This window comes from Musa acuminata, chromosome BXJ2-3 (genome assembly GCF_036884655.1).
Source record: "Musa acuminata AAA Group cultivar baxijiao chromosome BXJ2-3, Cavendish_Baxijiao_AAA, whole genome shotgun sequence".
Lineage (NCBI taxonomy): Eukaryota > Viridiplantae > Streptophyta > Magnoliopsida > Zingiberales > Musaceae > Musa > Musa acuminata.
This window is the reverse complement of record NC_088340.1, coordinates 1,560,342-1,583,112: the sequence shown is the minus strand read 5'-3', so window position 1 is coordinate 1,583,112 and position 22,771 is coordinate 1,560,342. Positions and strand designations below refer to the sequence as shown.

The following is a 22,771-nucleotide window of genomic DNA, read 5'->3' as shown; positions in this document are numbered from 1 at the left end:
GACCGTAGATCCTCGTTGCCTTAAAATGGACGGCCCAGATAACGCTCACCATCTCGGCCAGATATGTCATCGGAGTTGATTCGAATTGCGCCCGTTGAGGTCCGAATCTGACACTGTTATATCCGACATGATATTTCGTAGCGGATCGGTTCCGACGTTTCATTAATTATACTCATCGATAATCGCTATTTACTGAAATCCAAATAAATAATTTTATGTCGAGCCACGTGTCACTATCGAGACTGTAAGATTCGTGCTCTATGGATTACTCGAAGGTTTATTTCGATCCAACCAACGACGGCGTACCCACGTAATTACAGACAACTACAGGAGCTCAGAGATCGAAGAGGATAGAAGAAGAGAAGCAGAACACTGACAAGCTATCTACAGAGAGAGCACTTCGTAGCGGCAGCTCCACCCATGTCTTCACTCGAGCCTGCTCGGGTCCACTCCCACCGATTTCAACGTCTCCACCTTCCTCGGCCTGTCACTGCCACCAAGGAATCTTACGTTTACGTGTGCAGGGGAAGAATACGAGGAAGAAGATACGGGAAAAGAGAGGGTCGCTTACATGACGTGACCACGGGTGGCCCAGACGGCGTCGAAGTCCTGCAGGTGGGCGACCCGGCGGAAGACGGAGCCGCTAATGAAGCGCTCCGCCTCCGCCGCAGCCCACTCAGGGTCCACCACCTCGGGCACCGTCTCCCGCTTCTTCTTGCTCACCAGCACGTTGGGCGAGTGGCGTAGCTGCTGCTGCGCGGTGTGGATGCCGAACGACGCCGACAGCAGGATCAGCCCGAGCGCCACGTACACCGGCACGAACTCCCCCCTGCGGTCGCTTCGCCCCCCTTATTAGCTCTTCCAAGGTAGTAGACACAAGAAGGAAGAAGCCGTAAAGCGTAGTATGCTACCTCGGCTTGGGCTTCAGGACGGGATGGTGGCCTAAGACGTCGTCGGCAGTGGGCGCTATGGGCCGCATCCTCGGCGCCGTCGACGTGGTGAACTGCCGAGCGGAAGCGAGTGATCTCCAGGAGGCCTGTGCATATGGATTCGGCGTGTGCGATCACGCTCATGTTCTTATGTAGTGACAGTGTCACATAGCCAAAATCTACAGGGACAGGGAACTGCAGAGGGCTTACCAAAGCTCTTGAAGCCATGAAGAAGAACGGTTGGAGGACAAGCAAACGTCGGTATTCGCCTGACACAAAGAGGAGAGACCGAGTCGATCAGAGAACGAGCAGTGGGCAGACTGTTCGATTGTCGAGTGGGGAAGGAAGGCATTAATAAAGAGGCTGAGGGTGGCATATATGGGACGCGTGTAGGGCTGGTAGAGGGACACGTGACAATGGAAGAAGGTGCTGGAAGTGGCACGAAAGTAGGCGAAACGAGGGGAGTCGGTTTCGGTCACGTACGATGTGGACAGACAAAGGTCTAATAAAATTGATTAGAAATTGTAATTACTCTTTTGAAAAATAATTTTTCATCTATATATTAGGCATTTTAAACTAATTAGTATAATATTTATTTATAATTGTGATTAAACATATGATTCCATCAATTCAGTTCTGATAATTATGCTGCAAAGATTAGGGAAATCACGCTGAAAACACTTATTCCACATCAAACATTGCCCTCAAAACTGACCTAAAAGCACACAACAGTGGCATTCAATAGCTTCAAGTGCACAATTCATAATGTTTTAGAGAATGAATACATGACCAGTAGTATTACTGAAACACTGGCTTTGAATGAAGTCATTCTCAGACATACATGCCAATCTACTCGATGGCACAAAAAACATGGCAAATTGACACAAAAAAAAGTTGTATTCACAATGACAGGGCATACTAACTGACGCCAGTTTGCAGCTTAGACATACCTTGGATGCTATAGGAACTCTTAACCGTCAATACCTCAGGTATTTACAGGACCAAATTCTCCTTGAGACTGGCATTTCGGCAGATTCAACAGCTAGGATTACTGGGCCAAGATTGGTGAGGGTCTGATGGACATATAACCAGAAGGTGAATTTACAAGAGCATAGGCAGTAAGGTGAGGGTTAATTCTGTGAGGAGGTCATGCTAGAGCAGGGGCAACACAATGCTGCTTGGAGTTGCCGCAAGCAAAGCCTTCGATTCTCACTTTGGGGTTCCCTTCGAAAGAAGACCTGCAGGTCGGAGACCCTCCTCTTTCGACTCTTCCTGCAGGCTTCATGCCAGGAGAGTTTCCTCGAGAAGAAGATAAGAACTGGGCTTGCTTGGCAAACTGCACATCATGGATGACCGGATTGTCAGTGCGTACAGGAGGCGAGCCACAGAAGAAGCCCATTTGACTGCTCGAGTCCAGATCATTGTCCGTGTCAGCCTGGCAGCAAATAAGCCTCTTTTAGATTGCCAAAGGTGAGGATTGGAAGGAAGTTTATGCCATTGTTATATGAGCGTGCAATTCAGAAACATACCTGACTCAGGATACGATCAAGAATCTCAGAAGCAGAATCCACTTTGTACATAGGCAAGATGCTGCAGAAAGGGGTCTAGCAAAATTAATGAACAATGTATAACCACAACTTAAAACTAATCCATCATGTCAAAATTGCATTTTGTTTCTGCTTTATAAATTGTCGACATAATAAAGAGCCTATAGGTTGGAAACTGTGTACACAATCAAATGCTTCACGTATGATTTATGATGAATATGTAATGGACACATGAAACATGGATAGAGAAAGAAACATCCAAGACATAATCACCAACTGTGGTTTGCCTTGGTGAAAGTCAACGTATTCACAATCTTGAATGGATTATTTCCCAAAATTCACAATGTGTAAACACATAGTCTTGACTTTTAGGATAAGCAAAAACAAAGATGAAAGGAACCCAATCACACAACATAATAGAACCACATTTTGTCAATAGAACAAAAATGTTTTACAAAGGTCTCAGGAGTTTGCTAGAAAAACACAAACAAACAACAAAAACATTATAAAACAATTTGAATATCATGCAAACTCACCCCTGTGGCTTGGAACTGACTATATTGAGAGTATTAATGAAACAAGGAACTCTTGTTGCTCGACAAGGTCGCGGACAAATGACTTCAGACCTGGAATTTGGCTGGTTATCAATTTGCCAAAACCTTGATTTCCTATCCGACATGCAATCTGGATATAGTTGTCCAATGGTATTAAATCTCACAGGGCAGTTATCCATTTTAAATATCTCCTGTATCACAAAACATAGAAGCAACATAAAATGATGCATGACCATATACATATATAAACATACATCTAATTTTATATGATTAAGACATGGATGATAACATTTAACAAAAAATTTCAAAGTTCTCTAAGAATTGGATTTCATATAAAGACCTATTCACCTGGCATATACATGTGTAGGAGAAATTTACAGATCTAGCATTCACAAAGAATGCAATGATTTCACTGACTAAAATCAGCATTTCATAGGCATCGAACACATTGAACTATAGGAAACAAATACATGGATTTAGCTTGTCAATTCACTAGAATAAACACAAAATTAGGATAAAGATGCATTGACAGCCAAAAGCTAGGTGTTGTAACAGGAAAGATGTATGGTTAATTCAAAAAAATCAAAAGATAACATATGCTGAAGTTTATAAAGGTAGTAAGATAAACATATTAATCAAAGTATTCTCACATATAAAACTTAACAGTCACATGCCAAATTGCCTAAAACCAACCAACACAGTCAATTAAACAATCTCCCTTGAAAAAAAGCACAAAGGCAGGAAAATAGAAGAAACCAAAATCTACAATCGATACCATTAGAGAAAACTGATTTGACCATCATCTAACAATAAACTTGTTCAAAAACAACTCCCATGTAGCAATATTCTAGAAAATGCTATTGACCGTCGTAACAGTGCTAATGCATTTTACCCACCATCCCATCATAAAAAGACTTTCACATAAGATTGTATGTCAATAATGTTGATTATAGACCACTTTATGCAACTATAATTGATATGCCATCCAAATAATGACCGATAGCAAGTTCCATCCAATCTGTTTCCTTCTGCATGATTTCAAGTGGACCTCATACACAGGAATATTTACAGCATTGTTCATGCAGTTCAGATGCTGCTCTAAAAGTAGCAATCTACATCATGAAAAGGCAAAGAATCATGTATCATGATATAAAGCTCAGAGAAGCAAGACATATTCTGTGACTTTGTATCTTAACAGTCAAAAAGTAGATAATTGACACTTAAATAATATTTTCCATTAAACCACTAAAAAAGCAATCTAATGGGATCATTTTCAGCCGAAACCTCCAAGTTGGACAGATACTAGTAACCATGATTTAAAACCATTTAAAACAAATTGTCCCCAGAGATACTCATGCATGTGTCATTTAAAAAAAAAAAAATACTCTCTTCTCTAGAGAAAGCCACTTAAATGTAAAGAATTTCTCCCATCAAGTATATTCTTTAGACTGCCTCTTCTAGTTCTTTCTCCAAAATCCTCCTAATTATTCTTGTACATACAACTCATTAAGTGGATTCTGGACAATCTTCAGCAATGAACTGAGAAATTTGTGGTTTGAGCTTAGGATAGGCCAAACCCAGTTTTGACCGCCCAATCTGGTGAACCTTGCCTTGACATTTGAAATGTAAAAATATTACCACAGAACCCAATCTTGAAGCAACTCCAGCCACAGAACCCAAGGAACTCAGAAGTGTAAAAATATTACCACAGAATGAATGATTTTATCTCAATTTTCAGAGGCTATTTACCAAAGACACACATTTGAAATGGACCTGGCATTTAAATAAAGCTATCGGTAAAAAAAAAGTTTCCTACACAAAAAGCACAACAAAACATCTGGAAAGATTCCAACAAGCAACTATAACTCCCCATATGTCCAAGTTGCTTACGAAAAGTGAAAAAAAATATATTCTTTGAGAAAAAAAATATTCTTCCATCGAGCAAAAAGAAAGAAGACGTTGTTAAATAGATTTCTAGTGAAGTCTACTACATTTAGCTTCACTAAAACACTACACGGTAGAAGGTCCACTAGGATACCAAGCAAATTAATAAAAGAAGAGAAACCAAAAACTAAGGGAAAGAATACCCTTTTTCACTGTATCAGCAGTTGAGATTGTAGCCCATATTGCGACCATATAGAATATTTCCTAAGAAGACAACTGAGAAGGGCTACTTTGTTAAAAAAAAAAAGAAACAAAAAACTTTGGCCAAACTGATAGAAACAGAAATAAGTTCCTCCCTCTAATGCACATCACTACAATGAACGCCAATATCCATATATTTACAAGAAAGAATATTTTTCCGATATAGAAACCTTTATAATCTGTCGTAGAAAATCCAGGAAACTGAGAGTAGAGACCATTTGGTGTGCGACCAGATCGGATCATAGACAAAAGAAACACCAAGCTTTATTTAATGAAAAGTGATGAGGGTAATAATGGCGACATGACGCGCCACGACGTCAGCCGCACCTGGACGACACTCTGCCCAAAGAGGGCAATAATGTCGACGCGATGTGCGCTGACGTCACCCGCCCTCAGACAACGATTTCATCGTACACGCTCGAGGCAGAAGAGAACGGCGACCGAGGCACGCCCATACCCTGCGGTAGTTCGATTCTTCACGCCACGCCAACTCAAAGTCAGACGCTACCTGCCCCCTGCAGGCGGGCAGCTCAGGAAGCAGTATGCTTCCCTATAAATACCCTCTCGTTCATTAGAAAAGGGGAGAGACACACTAAAACACTTCTTCTCCTGAAACCCCCTCCACATATGCTAACTTGATCGTCGGAGGGGTCGAGCCGAGCGCCTCGGCCCGACCTTTGTGCAGGTGCGAGTCCGAAGGTCTCCTCCGGACGCGCAGGCGAGGAGTTCCTGCCCGGAAGAGACGACTACGCCATCCCGATCGGACACCGCCCCCGACCTCCTCAGCGGGCTCGAGGAACGCCGTACAAGATCCCCGCCCATTCGGACCCGAACCAAGCTGTGCTGGCCCCGAGGCCACGGCATAAAGTTGTTTACACTAACAGATTGGCGCTAGAAGGAGGGTCGTCCGAATGTCGAGCGACCAGCAGATCCACTCTGACGAACCCGCAGCTGTGGGGTTACGTTCGGTCAGCACCCCGGAAGAAAATCTCCCGTGTGACGAACGCCCCGCCACAACATCGGAGCGCTACTGGCGGTTGTTCAACGACCCAGGTTTATCGCCGCCCAACGGTGCCCCCGCCGGCCCGCTGCCTGTATCGCCCGAAGCCTTTCACGACCTCGTTCATCAAGTCCGAGCTCTGACGAGCGTGATGCAAACAATCATCCCGCTCATTTCCCATCCGACGCCCCCGCATATGACCCAGCCTTTGCAACAGCGGGAGCCCCCCACCCGGACTCACGCACCACTTCCCGAGTTCCCCACTTCGCCTCGGAACCAATCAGCCCAACTCGGGAATCGAGGGGCGGAAAATCCGATGGCTCGCCCGGAGCCCGAGGCGCCATCTGTGGACTCGACGAATGCCCTGCGAGCCCAGCTGCGCCTTGTTAGTCAACAACTCGACGAAGTACAGCAGGAGGTTCACAGGTCAAAGGAAGAGCTCGAGGCGGACGGTCCCCATTCGCACCCGAAATACAAGATCAAATGATTCCACCGCACTTCCGGCTCCCTTCGCTGGACGCCTATGACGGCGCCACTGACCCGACTGACCACGTAGCCGCTTTCCGTGCCCAGATTGTTAGTGTAAACAACTTTATGTCGTGGCCTCGGGGCCAGCACGGCTTGGTTCGGGTTCGAATGGGCAGGGATCTTGTACGGCGTTCCTCGAGCCCGCTGAGGAGGTCGGGGGCGGTGTTCGATCGGGATGACGTAGTCGTCTCTTCCGGGCAGGAACTCCTCGCCTGCGCGTCCGAAGGAGACCTTCGGACTCGCACCTGCACAAAGGTCGGGCCGAGGAGCTCGGCTCGACCCCTCCGACGATCAAGTTAGCAGATGTGGAGGGGGTTTCAGGAGAAGAAGTGTTTTAGTCTCTCCCCCTTTTCTAATAAACGAGAGGGTATTTATAGGGAAGCATACTGCTTCCTGAGCTACCCGCCTGCAGGGGGCAGGTAGCGTCTGACTTTGAGTTGCCGTGCCGTGAATAACCGAACGCAGGGTATGGGCGTGCCTCGGTCGCCGTTCTCTTCTCCCTCGGTCAAGCGTGTACGATGAAATCGTTATCTGAGGGCGGGTGATGTCAACGCACATCGCGTCAACATTATTGCCCTCTTTGGGTAGAGTGTCGTCCAGGTGCGGCTGACGTCGTGGCACGTCATGTCGCCATTATTACCCTCATCATATTCCCCCCCCCCCCCCGAAAGAAGCTATGCGTCGGCTGTTGTCAAAAGGGGGAGTCCGAGGCATGGGTTCAGCCTCCAGTACCGTGGTAGTCTTAGGCGACATGAGGCTGAGGAGCACGTCTCGGGCGGGCAGGCCGCGCAGAGGAGGTGGTCTCGGGCGACATGAGGCCGAGGAGCACGTCTCGGGCGGGCAGGCCGCACAAAGGAGGTGGTCTCGGGCGACATGAGGCCGAGGAGCACGTCTCGGGCACGTCTCGGGCGGGCAGGCCGCACAAAGGAGGTGGTCTCGGGCGACATGAGGCCGAGGAGTACATCTCGGGCAGGCCGTGCAGAGGAGGTGGTCTCGAGCGTCATGAGGCCGAGGAGCACGTCTCGGGCGGGCAGGCCACGGAGAGTTGGTGGTCTCAGGCGACACAGACCGAGAAGCACGTCTCGGGCGGGCAGGCCGCGCAGAGGAGGTGGTCTCGGGCGACATGAGGCCGAGGAGCACATCTCGGGCGGGCAGGCCGCGCAGAGGAGGTGGTCTCGGGTGACATGAGGCCTAGGAGCACGACTCGGGCGGGCAGGCCGCGCAGAGGAGGTGGTCTCGGGCGACATGAGGCCGAGGAGCACGTCTCGGGCGGGCAGGCCGCGCAGAGGAGGTGGTCTCGGGCGACATGAGGCCGAGGAGCACGTCTCGGGCGGGCAGGCCGCGCGGAGGAGGTGGTCTCGGGTGACAGAGGCCGAGGAGCCACTTCGTTTTGGTTAGTGACTAATTACTTAGCCGTGCGCGGGCACGAGCGGTCAGGTTGCTTTCTTCCTAGGGAAGCTCAAGGGGCCGTCACTTTCGGGAGTCGCTGGCTTTCGAGGTTGACATGATTAGCGCTTTCGTATTAGCACCGCGCGATATTTGGTTGCCACATCAGGCTACATTTATGGCGAAGTGACGTTGGGTCATCGCAGCGCACTTCGGGAGAGGAAGGGTCGCCGTTTTGGCGGGATGTGGCCTATAAATAGCGCATCGTCGGCTTCCTGCACGTCCTGACACTTGCATTTGTTCAACCCTCTCTCCATGCGACCTTGTTTCGTACCCATCGACCGCCCTACCTTCCTTTCCAAGACTTGGTAAGGATGACTTCTCTTTCTCTGCCCTCTTCTTCCTCGCCTTCCACTTCCGGTACTGTCGGAGAGAGGGCGTTGTCGGCGAGTCCCCGCTCGTCGTCCGACGAGAGGGCTGTCAAAGCCCTCGAGTCGCTAATGTGGCCACATGACCTCGACTCAACTGTGAGCGAGTCGTCACTCGGCTCCCTTCGGGATCGTTATGGTATCCCGGCGGAATTCACGCTGATTGCCCCCGAGCTGGGGCAGCGAGCGTATGACCCTATACCTAGGGGCTTCGCCGTAACCCTGGACGCCTTTGAGGCCGGGTTGCGCCTTCCTCTCCACCCAGTCATAAGCTCGTGCGTCTCGTGGTGGCGCATTTCCCCTTCTCAGATGGCGCCAAATTCCTAGCGCTATCTGGTGGCATTCCCAAGGGAATGTTACTACTCCAGCATTCCTCCGAGCCGGTCCCTTTTTCTCTCCTGCTTCCGTCTATCCAGGGGGTCGGGGGGTTATTACCTGTCCACCCGACCGGGCTTCCAGGTCAGCGGGGCTCCTTCCAGCAACAAGGGGTGGAAGGAGCGTTTCTTCTACGTATGCCATCCGGAGGGCTGGAGTTTTGGGCTCCGGTGGGCGGCGCGCGCCGTCGACAACACCGCCCCAGTCCTGGATGAGGAGGAGCGCCAGGCCCTTCGAAGACTGAAGGAGATTCTCCCGACCTCCCGAGTCATCCGGAAGATGACCGAGGTATGGCTGGTCGAGGCGGGTCTGAGCCCGGTGCCTCGAGGTATGCCTTAAGAGGGTAGCTGTATGTTTTCGTGTTTTTGGTGTTCTGACCGAGGTCGTCGTTTTTCTTGTAGAAATGGTGAACCTTGTTGCTGTGCGCGGAGGGCGCTCTTCGTCGACCACATTCCCGCGTCATTCGGTTGGCCCGGGCATCGGCACGAGGGAGGCGCCGGTGGAGCTCGAGGCCGGCCGTCCGCGGAAGATGGCCAAGATTGCTGCCCAAAAGAAACCAAAGCCGCTAGGGGCTCGGGCATGTGAAGTCGCTGTGGAGTCGAGCACACGCGACTGACGACGAGGACTTAGCCGGGGGGAGGCCGGGCCGAGCAACGAGGGGGCGGGGAAAGCGCCCAGGGAGCCCTTCATTCGGGACCCCTACGGGGGCGCCGAACGAGTCCTATCAGGCGTGCTTGATGGGCGAGCTTTCGCAGGGCCAACCCTCCGACCGGTTAGCGGCCCGTTGGGGGAAACTGCGGCCGAAGGGGAAACTGCGGCCGCGTTCATCCAAGGAGGGCTTCATCCTGATATGGCCCGCGAGCTGTATACCATGCCCTCGGATGTCCTGCTAGGCAAATCTGCGAAGTCATTGCTGTGGGTAAGCGTCTCGCCATTGGACCCCAACTTCCTGCCCGGGCGACATTGGTTCTGACCTTCTTTCTGCAGGGCCAACACTATACAATGGCGTTGGCTGACCGCGTGCGTGACGCGGGCCGGGCCCTCGGCATTCTGTGCGACCGGAATGCCGAGCTGCGCAAACAGCTCGAGGAGGTCCGTGCGGGGGCGGCTCCGGAGGCGGTTGCAGCAGCCGAGTAGCGCTCCTCGGAGCTAGAGGTGGAAGTGACACGCCTCAAGTCCGAGGCGATGGCAGCCGATTAGCGTACCTCGGCGCTGGAGGCGGAAGTCCTTCGCCTTAAATCTGAGGCGAAAGCGGCTGAAGAGGAGAAGGAGGGGCTCCAAGGGCTCCTAGGGGTGACACGGACCGAGGCTCGTTTGGCCCGGAACGAGGTGGTCACCCTGACTGAAAAGCTGGAAGGGGCCTTGGCTGAGGCGAAGGGGGCTTCAAAGGCTCTGGCTGCTGAGCGGGATCGGCGACCAGAAAAAGACAAGAAAATAATCGAGGACTACAAACAGTCCTTGGGCTTCCAGCTCGGGCTGGTCCGGTCGGGGCAGGTCACTTATGAGTACGGGTACCGGATTGCCCTGGGCCGATTCAGAACGCGCTACCCCGGACTGGAAATTGAGTTGGACCCTTTTGCCTCGCACCCCGAGGACTTAGACGTAGATATGCCGGACGAGGTTCCCTTCGACGATAGCGTCGGGGCTTCTGACGGCTAGGTTAAAAACTTGTAATTCTCTAGGGGGTCGGTTTTGACCGTGTGAGTCAAGGTCGAGTTCTGTAATCCTCGTTTTTTCTTAAATAAAAGAAAACTTTCCTTCTCTTGCGTGTTACCCAGCTTCCACTCCCCTTAGACGAAAAATTTCTTAAGGTTATGGACATTCCATTTTCTCGGCACAGAAGAGCCATCCATTATCGCGAGCCGGTATGTGCCCGGTCGGATTATCTCGAGCATATCAAGGCCGGCTCGAAGTCCTTCGTCTGTGGTTCTCTCGTCGTAGTTTCTTGTCCGAAGGGTGGGAATAACTACCTCGGGCGGTAGGACAGCTTCGGTCCCGAACACGAGGCTGTAGGGGGATTCTCCAGTCGCGGTTTTGGGGGTGGTGCGTAATGACCATAAGACGCTCGGGAGTTCGTCCGTCCAAGCCGATCGGGCTGCGGACACTCTTCTTTTGAGCCCGTCTAGAATGGATCGATTGGTTACCTCCGCTAGCCCGTTTGTCTGAGGGTAAGCCACCGAGCTGAACCTCAGTTGGATCCCGTGGCTTGCACAGAACTCCCGGAACCTTTTACCGGCGAACTAGGGCCCATTGTCTGTAATGATGGTTTTGGGCAAGCCAAACCGAGTCACTAGGTTCCTCCACACGAACTTCTCTATTTGTTGCTCCGTGATCGTCGCTAGTGGTTCGGCCTCAACCCACTTGGTGAAGTAATCCACTCCCATGACGATGTATTTCCGCTGTCCCGAACCGGACGGGAAAGGTCCGAGCAGGTCCAAACCCCACTGTGCAAACGGTCATGCGCAGTCGATGGGGGTGAGCGGGACCGCGGGCTGCCGGGGCGCGCGGGCGTGCTCCTGGCATGCGCTGCACCGTTGCACGTAAACCTTCGCGTCTCGGCACATGGTTGGCCAGTAGTACCCTTTGCTAAGTATTTTGTGCGCCAAGGTTCGCCCGCCGAAGTGCTCACCGCAGACCCCTTCGTGGACTCGACCAGAACCGACCGAGCTTCGCCGGGCTCCAAGCACCGTAGGAGAGGGTGTGAGAAGGACCGCTTATAGAGTCGTCCGCCCATCTCTGAGTACCACGCTTGCGTACGGCGCAGGCGCCGAGCCGTAGCCTCGTCGGGGGGAAGGGTCCCGTCCCGCTTGAAGCGCAGCATTTCTTGTACCCATGTGGTCTGCGCGCCGCCCGAGGTCGCAACAGCAATTTCGATGGCACGGAAAGGGAGCTCCTCGACCTCGGGTCAGGCTTCGGGGGCTAACTTCGACGCTAGCTTAGCTAGTGTGTCGGCTCGCTCGTTCTCGCCCCTCGAGACATTAGATAATGCAAAATGAGAGAACTTGGCGGTCAATTTCTTTACCTGTGCCAGGTACTTCGCCATGATTGGGTCCCGAGCCTCGTATCCACCGCTGAGCTGCTCAGCTACCAGTTGTGAGTCGGTGAGGACGTGTATGGCAACCACTTGCATTTCGAGGGCCAACCTGAGTCCTGCTAGGAGCGCCTCGTATTCCGCCTCATTGTTGGTGGCTTGAAACCCGAAGTGGAGGGAGCGCTCGAATGATCGTCCGTCGGGAGCTAGTAGCACCAGCCCCGCGCCGGCGTCTTTTGAGTTGGCCGATCCGTCCACGTGCAGGACCCATCCTTCAGAAGGTTGCTCGAGATCCATGTCCTCGATCTGAGTTAATTCCGCGATGAAGTCGGCCACGGACTGGGCTTTGACAACGATTCTTGGCACGTATCGTACGTCATACTCGGCGAGCTCCACCGCCCATTTGAGAAGACGCCCTGCAACATCAAACTTAGACAGGATCTGCCGGAGTGGTTGGTCGGTGATGACCTCCACCGGGTGAGCCTGGAAGTAGGGGCGTAGCTTCCGGGCTGACAACACAAGCGCCAGCACCAGTTTCTCGATCGGTGGGTACCGTTCCTCGGGCCCGTTCAGGACGTGGCTGATGTAGTAGACCGGTAGCTGTTCGCCGGAGGCTTCTTTGATCAGGACGGAACTGACTACGTGTCGGGAGGCAGTCAGGTAGAGGCCAAGCTTCTCCCGGAAGACACTGAGGCAAGTCGGGGGAGGCTGGCCAAGTGTCGTTTTACTTGTCCGAAGGCTTCCTCGCATTCCGCCGTCCATTGAAAGTTCTTCGGGTTCTTCAGCGCCCGGAAGAAGGGGAGGCAGCGATCACCCGATCGGGCAAGAAACCGAGACAGGGCGGCGAGCCTCCCGTTGAGGCGCTGCAGGTCTTTAATCGTCCGAGGTGACTACATGTTGATAACTGCCTGGACCTTCTCCGGGTTGGCGTCAATTCCTCTTTCGTGTATGATAAATCCGAGGAACTTTCCTGAGGTGACGCCGAAAGCACACTTCGCGGGGTTGAGTCGCATGCCGAACTCGCGCAGCGTGACGAATGTCTCGACCAGATCGGCAAGGTGAGCTTCTGCCGCTTGGCTTTTTACAATCATGTCGTCGACGTAGACTTCCATGTTTCGTCCGAGAACAGTGAACAAGATGTTCGCCCACCAGATCGGACGAAACATGGAAGTCTACGTCGACAACATGATTGTAAAAAGCCAAGCGGCAGAAGCTCACCTTGCCGATCTGGCGAGACATTCGCCACGCTGCGCAAGTTCGGCATGCGACTCAACCCACGCTGCGCAAGATCCCCGCCCATTCGGATCCGAACCAAGCCGTGCTGGCCTCGAGGCCACGGCATAAAGTTGTTTACACTAACAAAAAAAGGCTATTTTTCTTGAAAAGATGTTTCCTAATATATTGATGAGAGACTAATGCACTTGATGTCTAGATAATTCCAACAAGAAACACCAAGCAGAAGGAAATCAGGAAAACAACACATGAGGGAACTATCCACCACAGCTCAAATTCCAGAGACAAACTAGACAACTCCAGGAGAAAATCTCACGGGTCCAACAAAACCGGGCGAGGAAAGGTGCGGAAACCAAATTTAATACAGCAAAAGCTATTATCTCGCGTCCTTACAGTGTCAAAATCGCCGATCCCTTCCTATATCTGAAGATCGAACCCGATGGGTTCCGGACTGCCAGATCTGGCCTGTTTTTCACATCAAACCACCGGATCTCGCTCCGATTCCGAGATCACCATCAAGATCGAAGAAATCGGGCCATGGACCCCCAGACTCCCGTTATATACAGCATACAGCGCCCGAAACGCCAAGCGCGGAGGAAGGAGGGAGAGGAGAAGCAACAAAGGCACGAGGAGAAGCAACGAGAGGGAGGCCTCGTTCTCCTCCTCCTCCTCCTCCTCCTCCTCCTTCCCTTCTCTTCTTCTTCGCCTCCGCGAGAGACGGCGAGGGCGACGAAGACGCCGCGCTGGCCTCACGGCCTTTTAATAGCCCCGTTGAGTCCACGATTAATCCCCCATCTAACCGGAGGTTACGGACGTCTTAATTCGTTGTCTTAATTAGCCCACACCTCATTTAGTCTCGTTCGTTTCCCCTAATTATCATATTATATGGCACTTTCTTCTGTCTTCCCTCCTTTGTCATCAACGACAGCTGTCATCTTTCTTCTCCATCTGGCAAAAAATAACCATACCGTTAACATACTCCGTACCTGCCTTGCTATCCAAATACACGTGGGACCCACCGAGTTGGGCTCGATCGATCGAAGGTGAGTGACGCGTGGGTAAACACTATCCGGTAGCAGAAGTACGCTGGCGAACCGAGTCTGACTCTGAGATCCCTGCTGGATTTACAGAGCCGATCCACCTTCTCATGAGTGCGTTATCCAAAGGGTCCCGCATTTTGGGTCCCCCGTGGCAGGAAATCAAGATGCCGGTAGACAGAAAGGTAGTTGTCGAACGCGTAGGTGAAGCAAGGAAACGGCACTGCGGGCGCCGTCAGTTAAGTGACCACGAAAAGCGAAAGATAATAACACTTAATTAAACGGCGAGGAGAGGCAGCGAGTTAATACACGGGCAGATTGGGTTGTGGGGAGGTAGGTAGATTCCCTTTTACTGAGGACGGTCCGACCGTGATCGTACGGCCAGAAACATCGTTTCGGTGGGAAAGCCCTCCCCGCAATTATTACCGTTGTGTCATCGGGAAACGTTTCCTTCTTCTTAATCCGAAAGATTCATTAACGTTAATCGTCACATTATTGCATTATTTAATGGCTAAATTCTTCTATTTTGTATTATCGTTTAAAAAAAGAAAAATATATATACAGTCGATGATGGACGGAGAGGAGAAGGGGAATATGGAATCTGTCGTTGCGTGGAATCAACGCGTGGTCGGTCAACGTTAACCGTCAGTCTGGTGCGTGCGCCAACTTGAAGTCAAAGCTGTGCAGAACGTTCACAGGCATTATGACATCACTGGATTCTATCTTCTTTTCTTTGTTTTCGCTGGAAAGATTATGACATCACTGGATTCTAATTACCCTTATAATTCATGCAGGTTCATTAAAAAGAGTGTCGTCATCATGTTATTAGATGAAACGATTACATTTATTTTCGCTGGGAAGATTATTACATCACAAGCAGTTCCAAGTGAAAATGAACGCATGGCGGAGATCGCCATGGGAACACAGCACACAGTATAGATACTAAAGCTTCATATATTATTATGCGGCGGCGATTCCTTGTTCTCGAACTCAGAGCAGACGTTAATGGCTTTTCTTCTTGGGCTGGCGGCGGCGGCTGGTGAGGCTGATGTGCACCCCGGGGCTGCCCACCGTGCAGGAGGAATTGAAGAGCAACGCGTTGTTCACGCTCTGAACGTTGCTGTTCACCAGTGTGATCATGGGTTTCTCCTCGTACGAATAGCCCTCGGCGTCGACCGTGGCGTGCTCTTCGTGAGATTTGTCGTCCTTCGTGTCATGGAACAGATGCTTTTTGGTGCGACGGGAGTAGGAAGAGCCGGCGTCCATGACCGCTCCGAGGTTGTGTCCTGCAATGGTTATGGCCACCATCTCGTTCTCGTCCTTCTTTGCGGCCGCCGTTGATGCTCTGTTATTCCCTGACCCTGAATGGTTTCCTTCCGCCTTGGGGGAGAGCGAGGGGATCTTCGTGTCGTTGGGCGATGCGTTGTGCTTGCTGTTGTGGTTCTTCTCGCGTGGCTCCCCGACGCCATTTCTGGAATTCTTGGCGCCCTTCTTGTCGCCATTGTCTTGCTCGACCGTGCGCTTTGGCGGGGTTTCAGCCAGTGGCTTGGATTCGGGCTCAGGATGTGGCATCAGGGTGGCGGAACTAGCCGGCTTCGAGTTGGTCCTGGGGGAGTGGGGTGGTGTTGGGGAGGAGGTCTTAATGTCCTTGGGAGATTGAGGAGGAGCCGGGGAGAGGGTCGCCGCCGCTACAGGGCTCGGGGACGGCAGGGGTGGCAGCGTCGGAGTCGGTGTTGGAGACGTAGTTTCGAGCGTCGGTGTTGGCGAGCGCTGCAGCGATGGAGTTGCCGCCACAGGTCTCGACAACGGCGGAGGTTCCGGCGTCGGAGTCGTAGTCACGGGCCTCGGCGATATCGCGCGCTGCAGCAGGGCCGCTGCCACAGGTCTCGGCGACGGCGGAGCTTGCGGCGTCGTAGTCGTGGTCTCAGGCCTCGGCGATGGCGAGCGCTGCAGCGTTGGGGTGGTTGCCTCTGGCCTCGAAGACGGCGGGGGTTGCGGCGCCGTAGCCATAGTTTCAGACCTCGGGGACGGCGGGGCTGGTGGCGTCGGAGTCGTGGTCTCAGGCCTCGGCGATGGCGAGCGCTGCAGCGTTGGGGTGGTTGCCGCTGGTCTCGAAGACGGCGGGGTTTGCGGCGCTGCAGCTATAGTTTCAGACCTCAGGGATGGCGGGGATGGCTGGACTGGCGGCGTCGGAGTCGTGGTCTCAGGCCTCGGCGATGGCGAACGCTGCAGCATTGGGGTGGTTGCCGCTGGCCTCGAAGACGGCGGGGGTTGCGGCGCCGTAGTCAGAGTTTCAGACCTCGGGGACGGCGGGGCTGGCGGCGTTGAAGGTGTCCTTGCCTCAGGCTTCGGGGATTCCGGACGCTGCGATTTCGGGACCTCTGCACCAGCGTCAGCGTCACCATTGGTTGAAGCCTTTTGGGGAAGGCCAGCACCATCGGTGGCTGCAGGTGGTGCAGCAGGCTGAGTTGGCGGGGGTGGTGTTGGTTGGGTTTGGGGCGCTGGTGCAGGCAGGACCGGGACTCGCGTAGTTATCGAAGGTAACCTACCAACAGTCGGCGGTCGAAGAGGCTGCGCCGGCTGGGGCTGGGGCTGGGGCGGCGGTGGGTCCATTCTGGCCTGCGAGGCCAATCGGAGCAACCATGGGCGGCCGGTCGGCTGCAGGTTGGCCATTGCACTCGAGCTGCTATATCACTGGATGGTTGAGGAAAGCCGAGAGGAGATGGAGCGGGCAGAGGCTCCCTCGTCGGGTATTTGTAGGTCGTGGAGAAGGGGAAGGGTGAGAAAAGGCTGCCGCGCCGAGGATGACGTGTGAATAAACAATCGACAAAGGATCAGATACGAGAGAGAGGAAGAAGGTTGGTATCAGATTACCGGCCGGTGGAGTTCCAAATGCAGCCAACTGTTGCGTGTGCTGTTCGTGCATGGAATACACAACCACGTGCGTCAGCCAAATCAACCGTTACGATGGAGGCGGTTGGTTTTCCCTAACCGACACACTTAGCGGTGTAGTGAGTTCAGATAACCATCGAAACGAATCGAGACGTTAATTTGTAAGATAAATATGATGAATGCATCGAATTCATAATGTAAAAAAGAATTAAAGAATTATATTTTGAGAGATTGATAAGGTAAAATATATATTTAAAGAATTTAAAAAACTATATTTCCCATAAAAAAAAGGTGAAAAATGAAGATAATATAGTAAATATGGATTAAGGACTATCTAATTAATAAACCGAATCGGCTAAAGGTCCAATTACCGGTCGGTTTGTTTCCGGTTTAGTAACTCGGGTTTATTTCGGCAACATAGAAATGAGACCTTTTTCGCTGAATTAATAGCCCAAGCGTACAGCCCAACCCATTAAGCCCATTTAGGGACGGTCCAAATTCGAGACCCATAAGTTTGGGTCGTATTGACCGGTCAACTATCCACGTCAGCCAACAACAGGGCGGAGTTAGATGATGTGGCGAAATGTTATTGGCCAGTCCTCTGCTGAGCTCGGAGAACACATCCTTTCATTACGAAACAGATACGTCTTCTCTTATGCATAGCCACTTGTAGTGTCCAAAGAGAGCAAAGGCAATACATACGCGAGAGAGAGAGGAGGAAAGGGACAAACACTTGGAAGGCAAAGGAAAACGCCACGTCCACCGGCGGGCGCGTACTGAGATTGCAGCCCTTCGCCCACCCATCAGTAGTAGTAAGAGGAGGAGGAGCCTCCGAGCTGGAACCCATCGGCGGCGGCGTCGTCCACCGCTGGCATCGGACCGAACAAGGGGCTGTGCACGTAGCCTTCCTCGAAGAAGATCCCGTGCGAGGCTGGGGATCCGTACCCGCCGAACTCCCCCAGTCCCGCCAGGTGCTCCTCACCCCCTGCCGTAGCACCACCGAAGTCCCACGGCGATGCCACCTCCGGCGCCGGCGGTGGAGACTGCGGCAAAGGCGGCAGCGCGGATGCCGGGTACTGCAGACCCTGTTCCTGATGTTGTTGCTGCTGCTGGTGGCGATAGCAACTCACCCCGGCGTCAGGAATTGTACTGGTGGTAGCGTTGTAGTAGCCTCCCTGACCTCCCACGGCGTCGGGAAGGGTAGCCTGGACAGGCGGCGGCGTGGAAACGAGGAAGGAGCAGGGCGGGGGCTGGAGGTCAGGGGAGAGGAAGGGGGTTAGGGAGGAGCCGGGCGGGAGGTCGGGGTAGGCGAAGTTGGTGCGGGCGCGGGGGCCGCGGAGGGCGCGGGCGGCGCGGTCGTACGCGACGGCCGCCTCCTCCGCCGTGTCGAAGGTGCCGAGCCAGTGCCGCTCCTTCGTCGCCGGGTCGCGTATCTCCGCCGCGTACCGCCCCCACGGCCGACGACGCACGCCAAGGTACCTCATGCCGCCTCCCTCCGTGGTCGTGTTGCTCCCGCCACTGCCGTTGGCCTCGTCGCCGTTGTCTTGCGGTTGCCTGCGTTTGCTTTTCTTGTCCTGAGCCGTACCAGAGACTGGAGTAGAAGACGAAGAGGAGGAGGATGAGGTAGAGAAGAAGAAAGAGAAACCCATTCGAGATAGAAAGAGAAGGCAACAGCAGGCAGCGATGTTTGTGTGTGGCTGGGTTTGCATGGTGAGGGGTTTATAGACAAGTTGATGTACATATATGATTCCTATGTTCTATTGGATGGACAGTGGAGTCTACAGTTGGTCAATCCAATGATTTGGACTGGTGGGATGAGTCTGCATGGATTCATTAATGACACTTTCATAAGAAATGTCATGAATTTTACTATGCAAATGCACATGATGTGTCAAAATTAAATGTCACATGAAATTGAAGAATACTTGCATGACTTGTAGACATTAAAGTATGGGATGAAAAGAAGACAGTCAAGATCAAACTGCTGCTTGACTGTCAAGATCAAGGCATTGCACACAGACATCCACACTCTTCCTATATGATCTTTGATGTACACTAAACCCCTCTAAAAGAACCTTTCAGGGATTCCAGAACTGTGGTTTAAGTAAAGCATGATCCTATCTGAGATTGACTTGGCTCTTCTTCTTCTTCTTCTTCTTCTTCTTCTTCTTCTTCTTCTTCAATCTCCAACCTGACATGGTGATTAAACAATCTGCCACCCATGTCAGAAAGCTTGGTTTTCTTGTTTTTGGATCAAACATGCATGCTTGGGGGACAGTCATTCTGGATGTGCAAATCTGGAAGAACCCTTCTGGTTTCAAAAGGGCTGATGCAGAAGATCTATGGCAGGAACAGAATATATCTCAGGGAAGCATCAAAGCCAATTGCTTGTCCCTGTGTACTTCTCCACAGTTTGTAAAGAGATGGAATGGAGTTGCTAATGATGAGGAGAGGCCCTCTCAAGCAAATGCAAGCACATGATTACATGGTTCAGTAAGAAATGATTAGCATGTGCTATCACTTCCCTTCAGATGCCCTCAACTAAATTAGATTATTAATCCATCTACATTTGCCTCTTCTTGGTTTAGATTTCACTTGTGGAGTGGAAGAAGAGTTCTATTGTTTTTCTTTTTCTGAAAATTCTTTTAAGAAAATGTGTCTTGTGATTTCCATTTATCTTTTGGTAATCAATCTATCTATAAAAGGAGAAGGAACATCAAACTCATATGACTTTTGTTGGTTATGGGAGTTTGGATAGATTGGTACAAAGAGGACCTTATAATTTTCTGCAAACCATGAAGAGTATCAATTAGATGTTGTTGTATCCAAAACATTCTTTTCCTAATAATAAGGCTCAAACAATTGAACCATGGTTGATACAACTGTGTAAGAAAATTGTTCACATCATTTTCATGAATTAACTCTCAATTGATTGTTTCAACTTATATAATGCAATTAATTTTTTTTATATTTAATAACATATGTACTACTGATAGATTGCCACTATTTGACCACTTAACAATACCTTTGTTATTGAAACATCAAAATTTAACTTGAACAAAAAGGAAAAAGTTCCATTTTCCAATAATTATTTAAGCATTAACAAAATTCTATATTTAAGCACTAGAAAAAACAAAAGAAGACTTTCTTCTTCTTCTTCTTCTTTTGGGTAATGAGTCCATTGCAATAATAGAAAATGGCCTGTGCATGGCATGAGTATGCAACTAATAACCCTGTGAACAGCATTAATTCTAAGGAGAAAGCTTGGTGCTAATTAAATCAAAAGGTTAGGTGCACTTCATTATTCTAAGGGAGTTCAAATGCAGATCATGTTCCAAATCTCACACAAACACACACACACACAAGTTTTTAAAGGGAGCATTAACCAAATTATCATTGCTCTTCCATGTGCAGGCAATCTGAGCAAAATCAATGATCAGCTCCACAAGCCAAATGCCTTTTGAAAGCCAAAGTTTCCTTCAATCTATTACAATCTCAGAGGTGATGAAGTTTAATTTGCTGTTGCAGGGCCCCATGGATGCCTGAATGAGTCAAAAGATCATGTTGGGGTGCATGTGAAGGAAGAACTTGTTGGCATATATTCTTCTGATATATATATTAGATGACTCATCAGTATCAACCTTCATCCTTGTGATACATTCACACCATACTGGCCTGGCCTCCTTAGCTTAAACAAAAGGCTTTTAGTGTCCTGATGACAAGATAAATCTTGTTGGTTGTCTCTCACAAGATGCCTTGACTGAGAACCTGAAATGCTTCTGAGGAATCCAAGGCAATGATTCCTTGACATGGGAGGAAACTACCCAGAAACTGTATGCTTTTAATATACAAGAAAGTTTCACTACATAGGAGTTGATGTACATGATCACATACACTCAAAATCTGGTGTTTCAAGGTCTTATATCTTCATATTTTAGTAAATCAATCTAATTAGGCTTGACTTATGGATTATGAGGCGCAAAAGAGTCAATTGGTCTCATAAGAGCTAAGCGATATTTTTAGACAACTTTAATTTCTCAAGGGCTTACGTTGTCGATAAGGACAAATGATGAGTCACTAAGTAGCATTTGTCTCCTACGAGGACAAATGATGAGTAATCGGATAGTCTATCGTAAAACCTAAGAGGCACATTTTAAGATCCACGAGATCTCGAACAAACAAAATTGTGACGAGATTTCGTATGACAGATAATTCCTCATCGTAAAATTCAATGATGAGTAACTCATGATATCTGATTTTTTTTTTATAACGGATAATTCCTTATGAGCCTATGTAGTCAACAGACACTTAAATCGAATCCTACTTTGGATTTGATCTGTAGAATAGTTCCGGAAGTATTGCAACACAGTCTCCAACACTCTGCACAGCTCGGGGGATTGTCTACATGCATTCAAGTCAATGTTCATCGACTGATCTCGATGCCTGCGGTCGGATGGATTTCGAAGGGCGAGAAATCACATGGCACCCAACAAATATGTTCTAATGATCAACGATCATGACGGCAAGAGGACGAAGCTTCGCACAGGAGACCAACCCGGTCTCATCTTCCTGCAAACTGCACATATTCTGATGTGGTATTAGGGTTACCAAGCCATGAGCAATCACTCTTGCAACTTATCAGGCCACTGTTACTCCATCGGAGTCTATGACAAGAAGAGGGCGAAGCTTCTCACAGGAGACCAAGCCGGTCTCATCTCGCTGCAACCAGCAGCTTCTGCTAGGTCAAATGGTCTTGCATGCAGTTCACTGCAAACTGCAGCTTCCCATATGCCATTAGGGTTATCAACCATGAACAGTCTGTGATCTAAAAGCTTCTCAGGTCACTGTTACTTCATTTAGGAAACCTAGTCTATAACTCGAGTGCCAATCCATTCATCTCTGATCTCCATCAGATCACATATACTATATGAATAATTTGACCAAGAGGTGGTGTCTGTAGACTTGTGACTGCCTTCGTCAGGGATGTGCAGTAAACAATTCGATGACATCCTACAAAGAACAAAGAAGGCATGCATGCATATGCAAGGCAACACAGGAGAGGGCCCTCCTTGCGCTCAAAAGCTAACTTAGATTCCTTGTTGGTCACCATCACCTTCGATGCTTGTTCCTCTACATGCTCTAGCTTCAAGGTCACCTTCTCGTATGCTTGGAAGCCATTTTGTGTAGGTAGATAGATAGATAGATCACACTCGCTCACCGGATGGTGATGATGCAGATGAAGGATGAACTGATGCAATCCATGTCGAATAGCTCCGATGCACATTTGAGGACCACAAGTGTTAAGATAATTAATGTCGAGTTTGAGTTTGATTAGGATTAGAATAATAAGGACAGAACTGTCTCGTATGAGTTAGCAACAGTAGATGGAGTATGAAAGAAGGCTCCTTTTCTTGTTTTATATTATTGGTATTTTGGTTTCTTTCTTTTGATCTTATTTCTCAAGAACAAGATCATGCAACATGCACCTTTTGGAGATCGAAGGTACAATGTGGAGATCTAAAGCGGGATTTTAGCGGCCATAAGATGAAAGAAACCTTCTCATGGAGAGCTAGAAGAGACATACAAGTGGTAGGGAGTACAGTGGTTGAGGCGTAGGCATGTGAAGGGCCTTTACACTGAACCCAAATAATAGCTCGAGCTTTGCAACTGTAGTCCGACACCTTTC

General features: G+C 50.3%; 4 protein-coding genes across 4 annotated transcripts; all 4 read right to left on the bottom strand.

The window, feature by feature from the left end:
* Window positions 1-250: 250 nt before the first annotated feature.
* Window positions 251-1,277, bottom strand: LOC103977124 (uncharacterized). The gene is made up of 4 exons (XM_009392553.3): window positions 1,140-1,277; window positions 912-1,036; window positions 572-829; window positions 251-490 (listed from the first exon to the last, which is right to left on the bottom strand). The coding sequence occupies exons 1-4, from the start codon at window positions 1,155-1,157 to the stop codon at window positions 427-429; spliced, it is 465 nt and encodes a 154-aa protein (XP_009390828.1). The 5' UTR covers window positions 1,158-1,277; the 3' UTR covers window positions 251-426.
* A 363-nt stretch (window positions 1,278-1,640) lies between these two features.
* On the bottom strand, window positions 1,641-13,860 carry LOC103977125 (uncharacterized). The gene is made up of 4 exons (XM_009392554.3): window positions 13,550-13,860; window positions 3,013-3,221; window positions 2,459-2,519; window positions 1,641-2,364 (listed from the first exon to the last, which is right to left on the bottom strand). The coding sequence occupies exons 2-4, from the start codon at window positions 3,207-3,209 to the stop codon at window positions 2,077-2,079; spliced, it is 546 nt and encodes a 181-aa protein (XP_009390829.1). The 5' UTR covers window positions 3,210-3,221; window positions 13,550-13,860; the 3' UTR covers window positions 1,641-2,076.
* Window positions 13,861-15,195: 1,335 nt separating this feature from the next.
* Window positions 15,196-16,866, bottom strand: LOC135606535 (vegetative cell wall protein gp1-like). The gene has a single exon (XM_065097566.1). The coding sequence runs from the start codon at window positions 16,864-16,866 to the stop codon at window positions 15,196-15,198; it is 1,671 nt and encodes a 556-aa protein (XP_064953638.1).
* A 787-nt stretch (window positions 16,867-17,653) lies between these two features.
* LOC103977127 (ethylene-responsive transcription factor LEP-like) lies at window positions 17,654-18,787 on the bottom strand. Its single transcript, XM_009392557.3, has one exon. The coding sequence runs from the start codon at window positions 18,732-18,734 to the stop codon at window positions 17,889-17,891; it is 846 nt and encodes a 281-aa protein (XP_009390832.3). The 5' UTR covers window positions 18,735-18,787; the 3' UTR covers window positions 17,654-17,888.
* Between the last annotated feature and the right edge of the window lie 3,984 nt (window positions 18,788-22,771).